The sequence below is a fragment of the Parambassis ranga genome, chromosome 19 (genome assembly GCF_900634625.1).
Source record: "Parambassis ranga chromosome 19, fParRan2.1, whole genome shotgun sequence".
NCBI lineage: Eukaryota > Metazoa > Chordata > Actinopteri > Ambassidae > Parambassis > Parambassis ranga.
This window is the reverse complement of record NC_041039.1, coordinates 14,311,890-14,327,627: the sequence shown is the minus strand read 5'-3', so window position 1 is coordinate 14,327,627 and position 15,738 is coordinate 14,311,890. Positions and strand designations below refer to the sequence as shown.

Here is a 15,738-nt window from a genome sequence, read left to right as displayed (position 1 = left end):
CCTCAGTTTTGTTTAGAAATGAGGAACACTGCAATAAAACAAAGCAAAGAAGTTCAATAAGACATAGAATCTCTCTTTCGCAAGCGGTCACCACAGTTCATCACACATCTGAACTCATTCCAACATAAGCCTGAACACCCAGCGGTGTAATTGCTTCTTCTGGCAATGCAGCTTAAAGTAATGTCCAACAGTACCTTTTGAAGAAAGTTTTGTAAAGTTAGCTCATTGGACCAGCTGTCTGAGTCAACATGGTGTGTATGTATGTGTGTGTTTTTGCCTTTAATGATATCACGATAGCAGCTTGCTTACAAAAAAAGATGACTCCACTTCAAAGACAGCGTCACCTTTCTCTACCTACGCCCCTCATCGTCTCCCCTGCTGATTAATGGCAGAAAAAGCTATGCGTGGGATTGTGTGGGTGGAGAGGTCCGAGAGGGGCACTTATACCTTGGGCTTGGCCCTGGGTTTCAGCTGCTCTAGTTTCTTGGCTGCAGCTTCAATGGATGCTGCTGCACCCAGCAGCTCAATCTCAGCGATGACAGTGGGGTCCTCGGGGTCCACACAGTCAGATCCTGAAGGAGGTCAAACATGACACATAAAGTAAACACCAGCAGAAGTGGCCAATGATTCGAGGTAAAGAGTGGGGGTGTCAGAAAACACCGGTATTGATGATAAACATGTTTTTTTTTTTTTTTTTTTTTTTTACTGGTTAGTCATTCATTTTGGCCTCTGTAGCACTGCTCATTTAAAAGGTGGATGAAAGCAAGATGCTAGGCTATAAGCATGGTGTTATTTCTTACACTATAGTAAAGTACCACATACATAGAGCTGCAAGGTACCTTTTCAGGCCAGTTTCAAAATGCATCTGCCTCTGTTGTATTCCTGCTAAATTGAAAGTGCTCCTACTCTTCAGTGGTTGTAGTACATTTTTTTTACTTCCTATTGAGTTTTGTTTACTTGTTAGGCAGCATCAAAGAAGTAAGAAAGTCTGGAATAAGGGTTATTTTAGTACACAAATTACAAAGTTCAAGATTAATTTGACCTTTTTTTTCTAAGAAATCTTTGAATGTATTCAAAGTTCTGACTCAGAAATGTAGAGAAAAGACCTATTTTTTTCACGTTCCTTCCTCCTTCTCCTTCATAATATTAAATAATGTTGTTGTGAATTCTCACTATGACTATATATCGTCATATCAAGCTCAGCAACAAGAGGTCCTGATTATACTTCAAACAAATGTTTTTGTCATGCACTCTTTCATGCATCACAGGCACCAGATACACTCTCAAGAATTGTTTGCTGTATGACAGTAATGCCTCAAAGTTAAGGCAAAATGTACATTTGATGGATCATTGTCTTTTTATAGGTTTTTAAGTGCCCATGAAACAGAGAGGTTTGAGAACAGCTTGGTAAAGCAGATGGAACGATGTTTTCATAGATTACGTTGAGCTCTGGGGAAATCTGCTCTACACCCCCACCCCCCCCGAGTCGTCTACTCTCTGCCCCCTTCTGACTCTATGAAAGGTGATCTGGAGGAACAAAACACACCATATCCCACTTACCTCCATCTGAGGCAGCAAGGAAAGAGCAGAGGAGAGAGAGGGAGAGAGCACATGGGACATTAGAGAGGTGAAGTGGATAGCCCCGCTGTGTCCCAGGCTAGATGCTGAAATCTAATTCTCATCCAAACACAATCTATTACTCCTGTCAGATGCAGCAGTGCAGCTTCTAGAGGAAACACTCCACTATGTTTTTGCCATAACCATCCTGCAGAGCTTAATTTGGAACACTTTTGCAATCACCCAATGGTACGATTTCAATATTCTAAAGTGATTTTCATGACCTATCTTTATTAACAGCACAGACAGGTTTGGTGGCTTGACTCACAAGCTCTATAATACTATTCATACTCAAGAGGATTAGGGCTCCTTTGACTAATCTCTAACATCTCCACAATCCTGTCGTGGTTTTTTACATTTTATCAAATTGAGTTGTCTCCTAATGGGAATCCCCCTTGCACCAAACTCAGTGTATTCATTGTAATTTCATCTTAGCTTTCATCTCTGCTGGCCCTGTAATGTTTCATTATGTCATTTTAAAATATAAATAAGCTGCCAAACAATTTTTGGACAGAAAAGCAGCTTCTATAAAATTAGCATCTCCAAAATTAAACGCTTCATAAATTCTCACACACACAACTTTCATGTGTGTTGTATGGTTCATATAATCTGATCTGACATCATTTCAAATCACTGAAAGGTTGTCAAGCTTTATGAGTCCCGTGTGTGTGTGTGTGTGTGTGTGTGTGGCTTCACCTTTCATGGCCTCAGCTGTCTGGACGAGCTCTGTCACACACGCCGCCACATGCTTTGAATGCACAGACAGCTGCTGCTTCTGCTCCGGTGTGGGTTTCTGCAGCACCTGAAAACACAAGAGGCCAACATGTGCACGAGAAGCAGAAATGTTAGAGATGAGTCACAGCAAAGTCGACAAAGGAAAAAAAAAAAAAAAAATTCACGTATGTCTGTTCTCACATGTCCTAAATATTCTAGAACACACGCTAGCCAACATAGCCACAATATGAATTACAGGATTATTACATATTTCATTAAAACATGTTCTGCTGATTAATATGTAAATATATTCAACAAGGTGCACAGAAAGTCAATTAGACTCTCTGTATGTTTACATAAACTCAGTTATTTTATATGGGGTTGCATGACCCACCCATCAGCAGCTAGAGGCACACACATAAATCACTTCCATTCTTTATTTATGAGACATGTGACTGCTTCAACTCCAACCTGCAGCACTTGGTCCAGAAGGTTGATGTATCCGGCGGTGCACTCAGAGCCGTACTGCAGGGCCTTCATCCTCACTTCCTCGCTCACTTCAGGGTGATATGCTGCTTGCTGTAAGTATGTCAGAGGTCAATTTAACACAATGTGCTTTGAAAATGTGCCATGCTAGGATCAGGAAGAGTTTGATATTTGTGGATGTATGTTTATTATCTAGTAATCTAGTAAATGCACTTTGAAAACGACTTTGAAAACCGAGTCAGTCACTAGCAGCGGGATGCTACCATAAAGTAGAGTAGACTGTGTATTATCTGCTCTCAGCAGGTTGGGCTCGCATGTTCCCTGGCAGCCTGGTGTTGTCTGTGTGAGGCCTATTTTTGGCAGGGCGGTGTGGATTAGCACCTTGCAGGTAGCCAGCATATCAGAGATGGCTTTGCGGCTCAGGTTGGCAGTGGCGATCACGTCCTCCTGCTGAGCAGAGTTGCCTGCAGCCACTGCCTTTGCTGTTGCTATGGTGATGCCTTTTGTCATGCGGGTGAACTCTTCTGGTGAGGTGGACTTGTCTGGGACGTCCTTGGACTGGAACATCTGACATGATGATGATGGTTGGGGAAAAAAGGCACAGGGATCAAATATGTTAATAAAATGGAAATGAAGAAGTAGAGAGGTGAACAGAAAATGTTAATAGAGGTAAAAAGAGCTAAACAGACTGTAGCATTTAGCTTGGCCTGCAGCTTAGTAAAGCCTTTTCTCCATCTTGGGGCTCTTTGATAAGTGTTAACAGCAAATTCAGAAAAAAAACAAGCTCCTCTTCCTCTCTCATTCTGGCTTTGCCTGCTACTCAGACTCTGATAAGAGCTGTGGGAAACCTGCAGGGGCTGAGAGGGAAGAAGGAGGAAAGGAGCCGGACAGATAATAACAGGAAAAAAAGAACAAAAACCTCCCCTGTTTTGTTTGGAATAATAGACATAGATTCCTCCTGACCCTCTGAGAGGAAGGTTTTCAGAGAAGCTGTGTCTCATCATTTGACTCCCACCAGGTCATAAAGAAAAGGTTTGGACTGTCAGGCCCTCTTACTGTCAGCTCCTGCTTGATGCACTCTATGGCGGCCTCCAGTGCCCTCGTCCCACGAGTGGCTTCATCCTCCACTGCCTTCACTGTTTTTAGAAGAGACGTCACATTGGTCACCATGACCTGTCAAATAAAGACAGCATTAATGATGCTCACAGACAAACCAGGAGGTGGAGCTCTTTCTCCTCAGTGACAAAACATCAAGATACATTATTTTTGCTTTCCCCTTCACTGATTCCTTAGTTATGGTGAAGGTGCCTATAAAATGAAAATGAAAGACATCAGCTGCTGAAGAAAGGGAAGACAGTGATGCATTTCAAATGAAAATAAATGTGATTTACTGCCTTTTAATACAGTTTATTTACAGGCACACAGGATGAAAAAAATGTAGATTTCACCGACGCATGGGGACATACTCTACTCTGACGTTCTGTCTGTGTCGCACTTAGCAAACTGTACATTTTTACGTTTGGAATTTGAGAAACATGATCGCCAGGAGTTTGAAAGGGGTCCCACTCAGAGGTCACCATATGTTGGAGGAACAGAAACAATCTGTCAACATGAGCATGTCCACGGGTGGCCCTAATTCCATTTAGATGAGAAAACACAAGAAAGCCTGTGCAACAGTTCAGAGCTACACACTGGATATTATCATAGTTAAATAAACAAAAACATGAACTGAGGAAGTTTGCACAGACTTTTTTTTTAACTTTAAGGTATCTGAAGGTCTGTTTCTAATAAAACACTTTGATCTCAGTAGATTCAGTACAATGACCACAGCTGCACTGAGTTTACATGCTAAAGGCCTGATCTGCAGGTTTTTATCCTTAGCAGTTGACAGCTGTGACAGGGGTTAGGAGGACAGAGTTAAATGACAACCTTTTCCTGTTACACATATGTAGACAACTGAGAAGTGTTTAGTATTTTGCTCTGATCAGATATGGTACTATGTTTCCCTTCTATTTCTGTACTCAGTACATATGATATTTGCTGCATGTTTGTACTTTCTGGCAAAGCAATCCAAGAATCCTTCATGTTCTGCTTTTTCAGATGGAGACGATACAACCACGCATTACTGTTTGTAGCGTAAGGTAGCTGAGTAGTTGTAGCTTTCAACATAGAGCTTTGTGGAGTAGTTGTGGAGCACATATTGCGTGGTCTACAACAGCAGTGTCTGATTTAGTGGTGTCCATGAAGATTCTCAGTCATCCAGGGCATTTTTTCAAAAACTTAAGGCGAGTTTTCTTGAGAACAATCTCTAGAAATTCTCAATTGTCAAGAAAACTACAAGTCCAGGTGGATGTCCATACTCTTACTGGCCAGTGCTGATATATAATTTCAAGGCCAATACATGGCCATACCAGTGTCTTGCCTCCATAGTTTAAATCCACATTCCTGGATGGCAGCAATCACCATGGGATTTGTGGGTTGGAGTATTTTCTAGTGAGCAATCCTCTTATCAGCTTCCCATGTCAAATCTTCTTGATTTTCTCTCATAGCTGTCTGAAGAAGTCAGTATGGTGGCTCCTATTAATAATTTGACAATTTTGCAGATAAACAGGGACTACTGCCTTCTCTATAGATGTCACTCTCTTAGTGATGTCTTGAAGGGAGGTGGTAGACTCTGGGTGTTTCCACTTTGGGTGTTTCCTTTGCCTTTTTGTGGTTGAAACACAAAAAGGTGAACAAACTTACATCCAACGTTACACACTGCTCGAGAAATCTCATTGGATCAGGCTCAAAAATTACAGAATATTATTTGTTCTGTTTAAAATCATGGAGATCTCTCTGCCATGACAGATCCTGCAGCCCAATTCTGCTCAGTGCTGAAAGGAGGAGCACCCTCCATTAGTTTTACCACTGTGCCATTGATAGCAAATGACTACACAGAACACAGAAGCCAATGTTGTGAAACATAAAAAACCCAAAGGTTATTCACTATACCTGAAGAATAATCAGAGATTACTGTCCCTCCACCCTCAGCCACAAACTTGTAGCAGCTATCACCCCTCTAGCATTAACAATACATAGATCCTTGCTGTAGATTGTTCTCAGTAAAGCACGACCCTCTCTCTCTCTCATAAGTGAATGCCTGCACAAAATACATCTAAGTAATGGGTCTAGTTTCACGGATATGATGGAAAAAAGCAAAGATAAGAGCTGTCATATCCTCCTAGTAAAAAGCTTTCCCCTGCACTACCAGCCACATCAAACAGCTACAGTACAAAGAGAGCATTTGTAGAATGTATATCTGCAGTAATATCTACTGAGGAGTGTCAGCTGAAAAATAAATTGGAGACTTGTGTTGCTGTAATCAATACACAGCCAAACCAGATGTGACAGCCGAGTGGTGTGTTCCTTTACCTTTGCAGCGCTCTTCAGCTGATACATGGACGGGTCGTCAGCCGGTTTCCCGGCGGCACATTTGGTGGCACCGATGAGTTCGGCTAGAGCCTTGGCCACATCCCGCACGGCGTTTATCAGAACCACCTGAGGAGATAGAGCTGAAGTCAATATGGCACAATGGTCTGAGTACAGGTTTATCAGCCGGGCCCTAGGGAGAGGATTTAACACTGCAGCGCTTATCACTCCCACCTAGTCATGATACTTCAGACTTAGTAGAGGGCAGAGATAGAGGCATACACACAGGGGAGAGAAGAGACACAATGTTTATCAGATGAAACCGCAATTATACTGAGACTCCTACATGGGGTGTACAGAAAGATATTACAGGTGACAAACACAACACAACAGAAAAATGATAACCGTATATAACAGACTGTTAAAGCTCCATGTAGCTGAGTTAAAGCATGCTGGTGTGTGTGCGTGCATATAATTTTCATCACCTGTGTCTCGGGGTCCTCAGAGCCCATGCTGGTTGCTCCCAGTTTGACCACCTCGGTGAGCTGAGTGATAGTTTTGGCTGAAGACTGTGCAGCCTGAGCCAGTTTCTCCTGAGTGGATGCAGCTCCTGCAACCAGCAGCTTGGTATCCTCCACCAGCGCCTTGGCTGTCTTCAAGATGCTTTCCCTTGAGGGAAGGGACACATTGTGTCACAATCTGCTCCTCAGTCACACTCAAGTACCAGCAATATGAAAGGAAGCTGTTTATGCCTTTCTGAACAAAATGTTTGTTTAGGAAGGACAATTTGCAATTTGCATTCCTTATGTGAAATGCATCTCAGTACTCAGCTTTATTGGCAAACTCTTGAGTGAGTCATCAAAAGCACAGGAGCTCTGGAGTGTGGAGGACCGTGTAAAAACCACAATCTCAGTACAGTAAGGGAAACAAAATCCTAGCGTTCTTAAATCTTTAATCTATTGTCTTTTGTGTTTTATTTAGCACTATGACCGGGTCATCTCTGTTTGTCTAAGGGTAAGGTTGTTGCACCTGTGGTCTGCAAAAGACTCCTCATTCTCAGGATTGAGTGTTCCAGCTGAGGCGAACATGATGGTGGTGTCCAGGTCAGCGATAATTCCAGAAACGGCGCTGGCAGCTGTGATACAGGCCTGGGTGCCTTTGTTTCCCGCCTGCAGCGCTGACAGCACCAAGGACACCTGGAACATGTGAAGGATTGCATTAAATATACAGAAACGTCTTTTAAATGTGGCATTATTAGAGGTGCAAGTAAATGTTGGCAGGGTGGTGACTGAAGTGGCAAATATTTAGAGTGAAAAAGGTACTGGGCTTAAAAGGGGAAGCTGTGTATAAGAGAAGAGAGGCAGGTTAAAAATGCATTAAATCAGAGCCTGCTGCAAAATCGCATTAAACCAATGAGATTGATGCTGTAAATCACACAATTCCCTCGTAGACTCCTGTCTGTTCATCCCTTATAAACAAATGGAAGGCCCTGAGAGGTACATTTCAACAAGGCTTCACATATCACCAAGCACGAGACCACAGATTATTCAAGTTTGATCTGCAAACCCTGAATCAAATCAGAACAGAAATAAAATATGTGAGCAGCATGGCTGGAAGCTGTCAGTGCCACAGCATGGAGACATTAGTATTATTAACTGCACAGTGTGAGGGTGGTCAAGGGAAGGATGCTCACATGAGTGCGACATCACATTACAGTAACGCATTGGTTATTACCACTTAAATAAGATACATTAACTCTCTCTACTAGTGCACCATTATGGCTGCAGCTAAAAATTAAAAATATGAATACACAAAGCATTCCTGCCAGCTGCAATATAATAAACAATTACTCTCACCCGAAATGCTTCTTCTTAAATCTTGTGCACACTTATGCTTGTTTCTTTTCATTACAGCTATGTAATATTACAAGCAATGCAGGAAATATATTTTCATAAAAATGCTAATGCTGAAATGTTGTTGCTCCAAACATTAAATTAAAATTATTCTTTACAATAAGCTTCTTCCACAGTCCTCTTACTGTAGCTGCTTACCTTCTCTGTGACTGCACGGGCACACTCGATGAGCTCCCGCTTGGAGAAGCTGTCAGTGGGGCTGAGCTGCAGGGCTCCAGCCTTCTGGACCAGGTAGATACAGCCATGGCCCAATTCTTGCACCCGCGTCTTTATCTGGAAGCCAACCTGAAACCATAACCAGGCATCAGCTTATACAGCCTCTGTCTTCACATTTGTGTCACCATAATACGAACTCACAATCATCTCCTTAGCCGGCATATATCTTATCCAGAGAGTGGAGGAAAAAAATGATTTCAAGCACTCTCAGAGAGAGAATGCTGGCACTACACCTTTAATTTCCAGACTGCAATTCATGGGTGGGTGGTACTTCATTACAAGCATCACTATAGGCTTTTAGTCTTGTAGAGGCACAATGTCGCTATGGTAACCAGCAGGGTTTCCAGCAGCCTGTTATACACAAGATATTGATAAGAGCTGTGTGATTATTAGAGTAATATTTCCACATATTGCTGTCCTGTGGATAACACAGAGTAAAGGTTTAAGGAGAGAGTGCGTGGGTGCTGAGAGAGACGGATGCTGGAGAGCTATATTTCTGTTTGATGTCACACTTTTGGCGCTGCTTTGAGGAAGAGGCGTCATTTCAAAGAACAGAAAACATCTGCTCCGACCAGTGTGTGAATACATACGGAAGCATTTTGGTGTTAAAAGCAGAACTAAGCTGATATTTCAGTAAAAAGATGTATGGCATAATAAATTAAAATGTTTGTAATTTTCCTCCACAGGAACAAACAGCATGACCTCTCACCTCCTCTGGCTCAGCCGTGGCTGCAGCAAGGCGTCCTTGGTGTGCCAGCTGTCCGTAGTCTACTGTCACCTGAGAGGCAAGGCCACCAAGCTCCTCGGGGCAGGTTACGGACTTGGTCATCTGGTTACACAGAGAACATCCACCATCAGCAGGTTTATGGTTTCTCTCTAATACTGTCAATAAATAAAAAATACTAGAAAACACACAGGCAGGGACATTAGTGTGCTCACCATCTCCTGTGCAGTGATTGCAATGGCCTTAGAGAACTTCACCATTGTGGTCTGGTAGTCAACAAAAGAGCCCTCAGGTTCAGGAGGTGTTCCATCATCAAGCTGTGAAGACCAAGGTATAGGGACATTTTAGGGTTTCATTGATTATTATATATATATTTATAATCATGACATTGACAGTTAAAATACTGACATTCCTAAATAATTTAAAGATTTTAAAATTTTGCATTTTACTTTGGCATTTTAAGCAAGATCCAGGACCTGACCTGATCCTGGAGGACAGATGTGGACCCAGTTCAGGCAGACCTTTAATATCTTTTGTCATAATGGCAGATAAATAAAAATACCACTTTTTGTAATGGGTAACTGACCGCTGATACAAAATATACTGGCTGCACCAGCAGTTTGGCAACCCAAGTTGTTTTATTTATGACTTACTTATGAAATATAATTTAATTAAGTAACACAAAATATGGGTTTAGATTTGCAGCACATATAAAGAGGAAACAGTGTGCGGCTACATAACTGAATGTAGACAATAAAAGTGCAGGTCTGGAGATCTGAGCTACATCTATTATGTCTGACTATTATGTGCAGATCATTGTCAATTATTAACCGCACTGTCAACACATTGACATGTCCCCTAGCAGAATGAGTGACAGCTAACATCGCCAGTGGGCTGTGGATTTAAAACGTGTCATCCACTGGACTACCGAGACAAGGACACACTTTTTGAGCCCCACACCCCACATCAGACTATGAAATCCACCTCAGAAGATTTCATGCATAACACTCTACACACACACCCCTCACTCACCCTGCCGATGGCCTCAGCGATGGACTCCACCATGCCCCCGACCATGCCACCCTCACTTGCTGCCTCGTTCAATGTCACCATAATGTCGTCCACAGCCTCCTTCATCAGCTGGGCTGCTTCAGAGATGGCATCGTGGGTGTGGGACGCCTGAGGACAGTCAGCTGATTAACGTTTCTGTGACAGTCCTGGTTTAGCCGGAGGGAATCTCATCAGCTTGACAACAGCTCTAGAGAGTCCCTGTTGCTAGTAAGGACTCTCACTAGAGAACACTTCACCTGCCTGGATTCTTGCAGTTTTTAGGACATGTACAGTACCACTTCTATATGGCATAAATTCAAGCTTAAAATTCACAATTTAACAAATGATAAGGGATGCATAATTGATCAAAAAGCAGTCATAAATATGAGAGAATTACAAAAGGCTGGGGTAGTTAAAACAGTGATGGTGGATAAGGAGTAAAAGCACAGTCATCTGAAAATAGGATTTAAAAAATTATCACTACACTTCAAATAAATGTCTAACAGAGTCATAAAACCTAACAACTAATGAGATGTCTTCTCTTTTTCTCTTTCATTGTAGTGCAAGAAAATGACTCATTGCTAAAGGTGAACATGTGCGACTTTCAGAACTAAGGATGATGTGAATTCTTTCTGCTTAGCAATAAAAACTGAGGAAGTATAGTGTAGCTACATTATGACCCACTCAGTACCTTTGGGTTTCCTCCTCCTTCCTTGGCAGCGTACAGCATCTGCAGGGCAGACTCTGATAGGGTCTTGGTTTGGTCCAGGATGGTCATCTGCTGCTGGTGGTCATGCAGCTTGGAGGCCAAGCCCACTGATGCCACAATGAGTGGATCAAAGTAACTGGCAAGCTGGGTCACCTGGGACAAAACATTTAAACAGATCTATGTGAGAAAAGGTTGCACCGCAACACAGAAACAAATGGAATGGAGTATTTTTTTCTAAATCCAGAGGGGATGAAGGGGTATATAGTCAGACCAGCACCTTGTGTCCTAGTTGGGCAGCTTCGCCCCGTGCAGCTGTGGAGACAGGATCAATCAGATGACCAATCTCCTGTACAGAGGATGTCAGCTGCTCCTGCAGCGCCTGATGAGTTACAACAGCAGAGAATTACATTGTAAGTCACTACAGAAAGACTACAGACCCCATTAAGTTCTTTCTCTCACACAAGATAGACCCGATGTGGTACTTGAACTCACTTCCATGGAGATATCATCTCTGCAGGGCAGGGTCTGCCCTACTGCAGCTAGGGAAGCTTGCTCAATGTCACGGATACACTTATTGATGCTATCAATGGAGTAATCACACTCCCTCTGTCCTGGTGCCTTGTCCCTGCCACCAGAAATGTGGAAAAATATATTTGTATATTGCAGTAAGTAAGGACAAAAATATTATCAATATAAATGAATTAATTTAAAAGAAAAAGACACCCTACAGTTGTCTGCCAAATAGTGAGTAACAGTGAGTTAGCTTAGCTTAAGACTGGAAACAATCTGTGAAAAACTATTTCCCACTTTGTTGAACTATACCTTTAAAAACTAGCCATGTTTTAGAGCTAACATGTGAAAATTGTGTTAGTGATGAAGACAGAATGAGTCCACAGTCCACCATGAGTACCACATGGTGAAATGTGTTTCACATCCACTGCAGTTTTATCATCTCACGAGTCTGTTGTAAAGCAAAGGGGATTGCAGCAGCTGTGAACTAATGTGGCAATTTAAACTTTAGCTGAACTTGTATCAACAGAATAAACTGCTGTTTCAGGAAGATTGTTTTCTTGTGACTGCGAGCAAACATAAAAATTTGATTCGGCATAATCCTCTAGAGATGTATGTGGCGGTGGGTGGGATTAATACCAACCTAATGGAGGTGATGAGACTCTTGATGGAGTCAGACACCGTCCTGGAGTGGCCTGCTAGAATGGACCAGGTGGGAGGATCTTTGGGGTTGAGGACCAGTGAGCGTGCCGTTTCTAAAAGGTAAGTGGAGCTATCGAGCATGGAGCGGGCTGAACGCACAATAGGCTCTTGCGATGCTGAGCCCTGTGGAAATGAAAAGATTTGTGTAGGTGAAACAACAGCCCAGGTAGCAGCTCAACGGCGAAGAGCTAGCCTCATCGGTCTGACAGAGTTGTTAATATTCCTTGACTACCTCAGAGAGATCAAAGGTGCAATCAAAGGGAGGGATGAGATTAGAAAGGCAGCTTTACACAGACGCAGGAAAAAACACCTTCAGTCTTTATGATATGAGCCAAAACCTCCCTTGACAATTAGATTAACAAGCTGAAGATTAGAGCAGCTGTGCAGAGAGAAAGTGCTGCTAAACACTGCCCTCCGACAGATTACAGCAATAAAGCTTTTAGAGTACTGTGTGAGAACTGTTCCGCTCAGATTGAAAATTCAAAATCCACCTTTCTCTTTGAGCTTTTTTCTTGACATTAAGATAGAGTGAAAAAATTGGACCTCAATCCAATTCCCTCTGTGTTTGTTCATGTAAGAGGCTGTTTCAAGTGAAGTGAGTGCACAAGTCACAAACACATTCATTTAGTCTGTCTGTCTGAAGAGTTTTCTCTCTTTCAGATCCTCTGTTGGATGAATAGAAAACATTTATAAATTGGTTTTATCTGAAAAAAAAAAAGATTTCCAAAAATGAAAAAAAAAACAAGCCTCAAAATGGATGAGTACCTCATTGCTGATTTGAGCTGGGATGCTCGCAAACTCAGGGTTGTTGGCGAAGGTTGACAGGTTTTCCACCGCCTCAAGAAGTGGGGTTGTAGCAGCACGGCACCTGTTTCTGTTCTCCTCAGAAAAATCTCCATCTAAGGCCTAAAACGAGACAACACAATATGAATATGTGTCCATTTTCCCATTATTTTTGACAGAAATTGTGTTATACACACATCTGCTGCTTCTCACTGAACGAAAGAAAACTTTGTAACAAGTTTACACTCAACGTTTTGATCAGTTGGCGAGTTGACCTTGATGGTTTTGACAAGGTTGGCTGTGGTGTTGGCCACCTCTTTGGCTGACTGGACAAACTGTCTCCTAGCCACCGGGTTGGAGGTTTTAGAAGAAGCCAAGCGGCATGCATTACAGAGAGCTGAGGTGTGCTTGGCTACAATCGTTGCTGCGGACAAAACCTTATAAACAAACAAACACACATGTAAACAACGTCAACAAAGAGAAACAGCAAAAACTGCATTCTGGTGAGGTGTGCAGCAAAAATTTCAACAACATTCAAGTCTTGTGTTATGTACCTGTTATTTTTCTAAGTAACTGCACTGTTACCTGTGTAAATATGCTGCTGCCTAATATATGCTCCCTGCTGATAGAAGACTGCAAGTTTTCAGTAGGTACCATGAATAATTGGCAGAAATAAGCAAGGAGAACCAAGTAAAGTAGAAGGGCTTATCCCCTTATGACATCATAAGGGGCTGCAAATTGGAGTGGCTTATTTTGACACATTCCTTCAGCTGAGAAAGCCAACAGTAAAGGTTCACATTTTTATCTTTATGCACTAGGGACATAATTATGTGTGCAAAGTTATTTAGCTTGTGATGGAGCTTCTTACCTGTGAGGGACTACTGGCTGGGTCCACTAAGTTCTGACAAGCCATCTGTATGGCTTGGTGGGCCCGTGCAAAGTGAATGGGATCCACCAGCCCCTCGTGGCCTGACTGACTATTAGGATCAGAGACACCTACAAGATAAGAGGCCTACAGAAAAACAAAATATTGTATAAGTTTGAGACGAGACAGGTTTTCCCTCAGTTGCTGTCACACATAAAGTTCACATCCTTACATGAGTTTATAAATACATGAATACATTTTGTACATGGAATTGTATAAAGTACATGGTGAATGATAGGGGAGCTTCAGCGTGAACAAAAGATCTGTCAGTGTGCCCTTTTCTTGAAAAGGCAACTGAACCGTGCATGGAGATGAGGATGTTATTTTACAGCTTTGATGCCGCTGGGAGTCTGTAAAACCTGCAATGAAAGCTGGGTGAATGTGCCTGGCTGTCATGGTTTACAATGAAAAGTGTCCCAAAAGAGTCTAAATGCCATTTAAGACTTGTTGTCACCTTGTCTAAATGTTTACATGGCTAGCTTAAAATAAGATTTATTTTCCTAAATGAAATGTTTGAGAAAGAAATAATAAACTAGAATTGCTGCCTTGCTGTGGTTACATTGTTCATCAGTGCCGTTTCTCTGGCTGCACAGTACTTACACTACATTGTGTTACTAGAATGAGACGGATAGATAGAACCCAAAAACTGTGTGTCTCCACAAAGTGAATGTCGATTCACATAGTTATTATTATTAAGATCAGATAGAAGCAAATTAGTACAAGGCTGTGATCTCACTTGTCCTGCAGCTTCCGTCAGCCCGCACAGAGCTTTAGATGCAAGACCCACGCTCTCTCCAAAGGCCATCACATCACCTGTCTTGCAGTGCTGAGAAATGCCTGCCATTGACTCTCCCAGGACCTGACACACACACAGATTGAAAAAAAACATGTACAAATTAGATCTTCAGCTGCCAACTATGTAAAATATCTGTGACAGTTCAAGTACACACAATTATTTTGAAAGCCTGTACCTTAGAGTTCTCCATGACGCTCTCGATACAGTCAAAGTAGGACAGGTCGTTGACGGGCTCGTTGGGATTATCTAGGAGACCTCTGACAGCCTGTGCACAAGCAGAGAAGCTTTTAATAACAATGGACACACCACTGAATGTCTCTGCTATCCTCACACATACATCAGCTGCTTCATTCACATGTAAATTAAGGTGTTTGGAATATTCTGCCATGATAAACCATGACATTCAAGGTCTGAAAATAAACAGCATTAATGTCATGTTCAATTAAGTGTAGTGTAATATTATTGTGTATGTGAATGCCCCCCCCCTGTGTAGCTAATGCAGCCGGTGTTTGTATCTACAAAAGGCAAGGTGTGAAAAATACACATCTCAGGCATGTGCAGGAGAGGTCTGTGTGTGGTGCTGTGTATGTGAGAACGACTACCTCCAACTCCCTCAAGGCGTTGTCACACTCCTTTTGTCCGGCTGCTTGCTGGGTGCAGAGTGTTATCAGCTGGTTAATGCTCTCTGTCACCGCCCTGGAACACACACACAGGTGGCCACACAGCCTCTTTAGCCCGCACATGTGTCCTCTGCATGCACACACAGGCCCGCTTCACTCACACATGCTTTAAGCTGCCCCTATTTAAGCATGGCACTGCTGGATTCACACCGTGACTGGATAACACACAGTGCACAAGAGTGCTGAGATTGTCTTGAGTTTGTGTTCAGCCTTGCTGAGCACAGACAGGCTCTAGCCAAGGCTTCCATCTTCCTAATTAGACAGAGAGAAGTCAGTCAGGCCTAAAGCCCTGCGGGACCAGCTGCTTGGCTTCTCTCCACTAAGGGGAGGATACACACACCCAAAGCGATGCCGAACAGACACATCGTAGGAGGAGATGTTTTCTCTATCTATCATAACTTGCTGCAGTTCCAAATCTGGATGGAGGAATTATATTTAGCACAGAAGGGATCTGTTTAAAAGTTGAGAAAGTAAAGCACGGAAGTCCTCTGAAACAACTGAA

The 15,738-nt window shown here is 42.5% G+C and overlaps 1 protein-coding gene across 1 annotated transcript in view; it reads right to left on the bottom strand.

Moving 5' to 3' along the window:
* The window catches only part of tln2b (talin 2b), a 69,784-nt gene that overhangs the window by 4,586 nt on the left and 49,460 nt on the right, over window positions 1-15,738 (bottom strand). The window contains exons 31-52 of the mRNA XM_028431014.1: window positions 15,159-15,252; window positions 14,732-14,821; window positions 14,497-14,619; window positions 13,704-13,847; window positions 13,111-13,272; window positions 12,818-12,958; window positions 11,994-12,175; window positions 11,333-11,465; window positions 11,118-11,219; window positions 10,823-10,993; window positions 10,114-10,260; window positions 9,297-9,398; window positions 9,067-9,186; window positions 8,280-8,426; window positions 7,258-7,424; window positions 6,714-6,897; window positions 6,232-6,357; window positions 3,874-3,990; window positions 3,199-3,384; window positions 2,803-2,910; window positions 2,314-2,419; window positions 448-572 (exon numbers count right to left, since the gene is read on the bottom strand). Of these exons, the coding sequence (XP_028286815.1) occupies window positions 448-572; window positions 2,314-2,419; window positions 2,803-2,910; window positions 3,199-3,384; window positions 3,874-3,990; window positions 6,232-6,357; window positions 6,714-6,897; window positions 7,258-7,424; window positions 8,280-8,426; window positions 9,067-9,186; window positions 9,297-9,398; window positions 10,114-10,260; window positions 10,823-10,993; window positions 11,118-11,219; window positions 11,333-11,465; window positions 11,994-12,175; window positions 12,818-12,958; window positions 13,111-13,272; window positions 13,704-13,847; window positions 14,497-14,619; window positions 14,732-14,821; window positions 15,159-15,252 (2,977 nt within the window). The remainder of the gene's footprint in view (window positions 1-447; window positions 573-2,313; window positions 2,420-2,802; window positions 2,911-3,198; window positions 3,385-3,873; window positions 3,991-6,231; window positions 6,358-6,713; window positions 6,898-7,257; window positions 7,425-8,279; window positions 8,427-9,066; window positions 9,187-9,296; window positions 9,399-10,113; window positions 10,261-10,822; window positions 10,994-11,117; window positions 11,220-11,332; window positions 11,466-11,993; window positions 12,176-12,817; window positions 12,959-13,110; window positions 13,273-13,703; window positions 13,848-14,496; window positions 14,620-14,731; window positions 14,822-15,158; window positions 15,253-15,738) is intronic.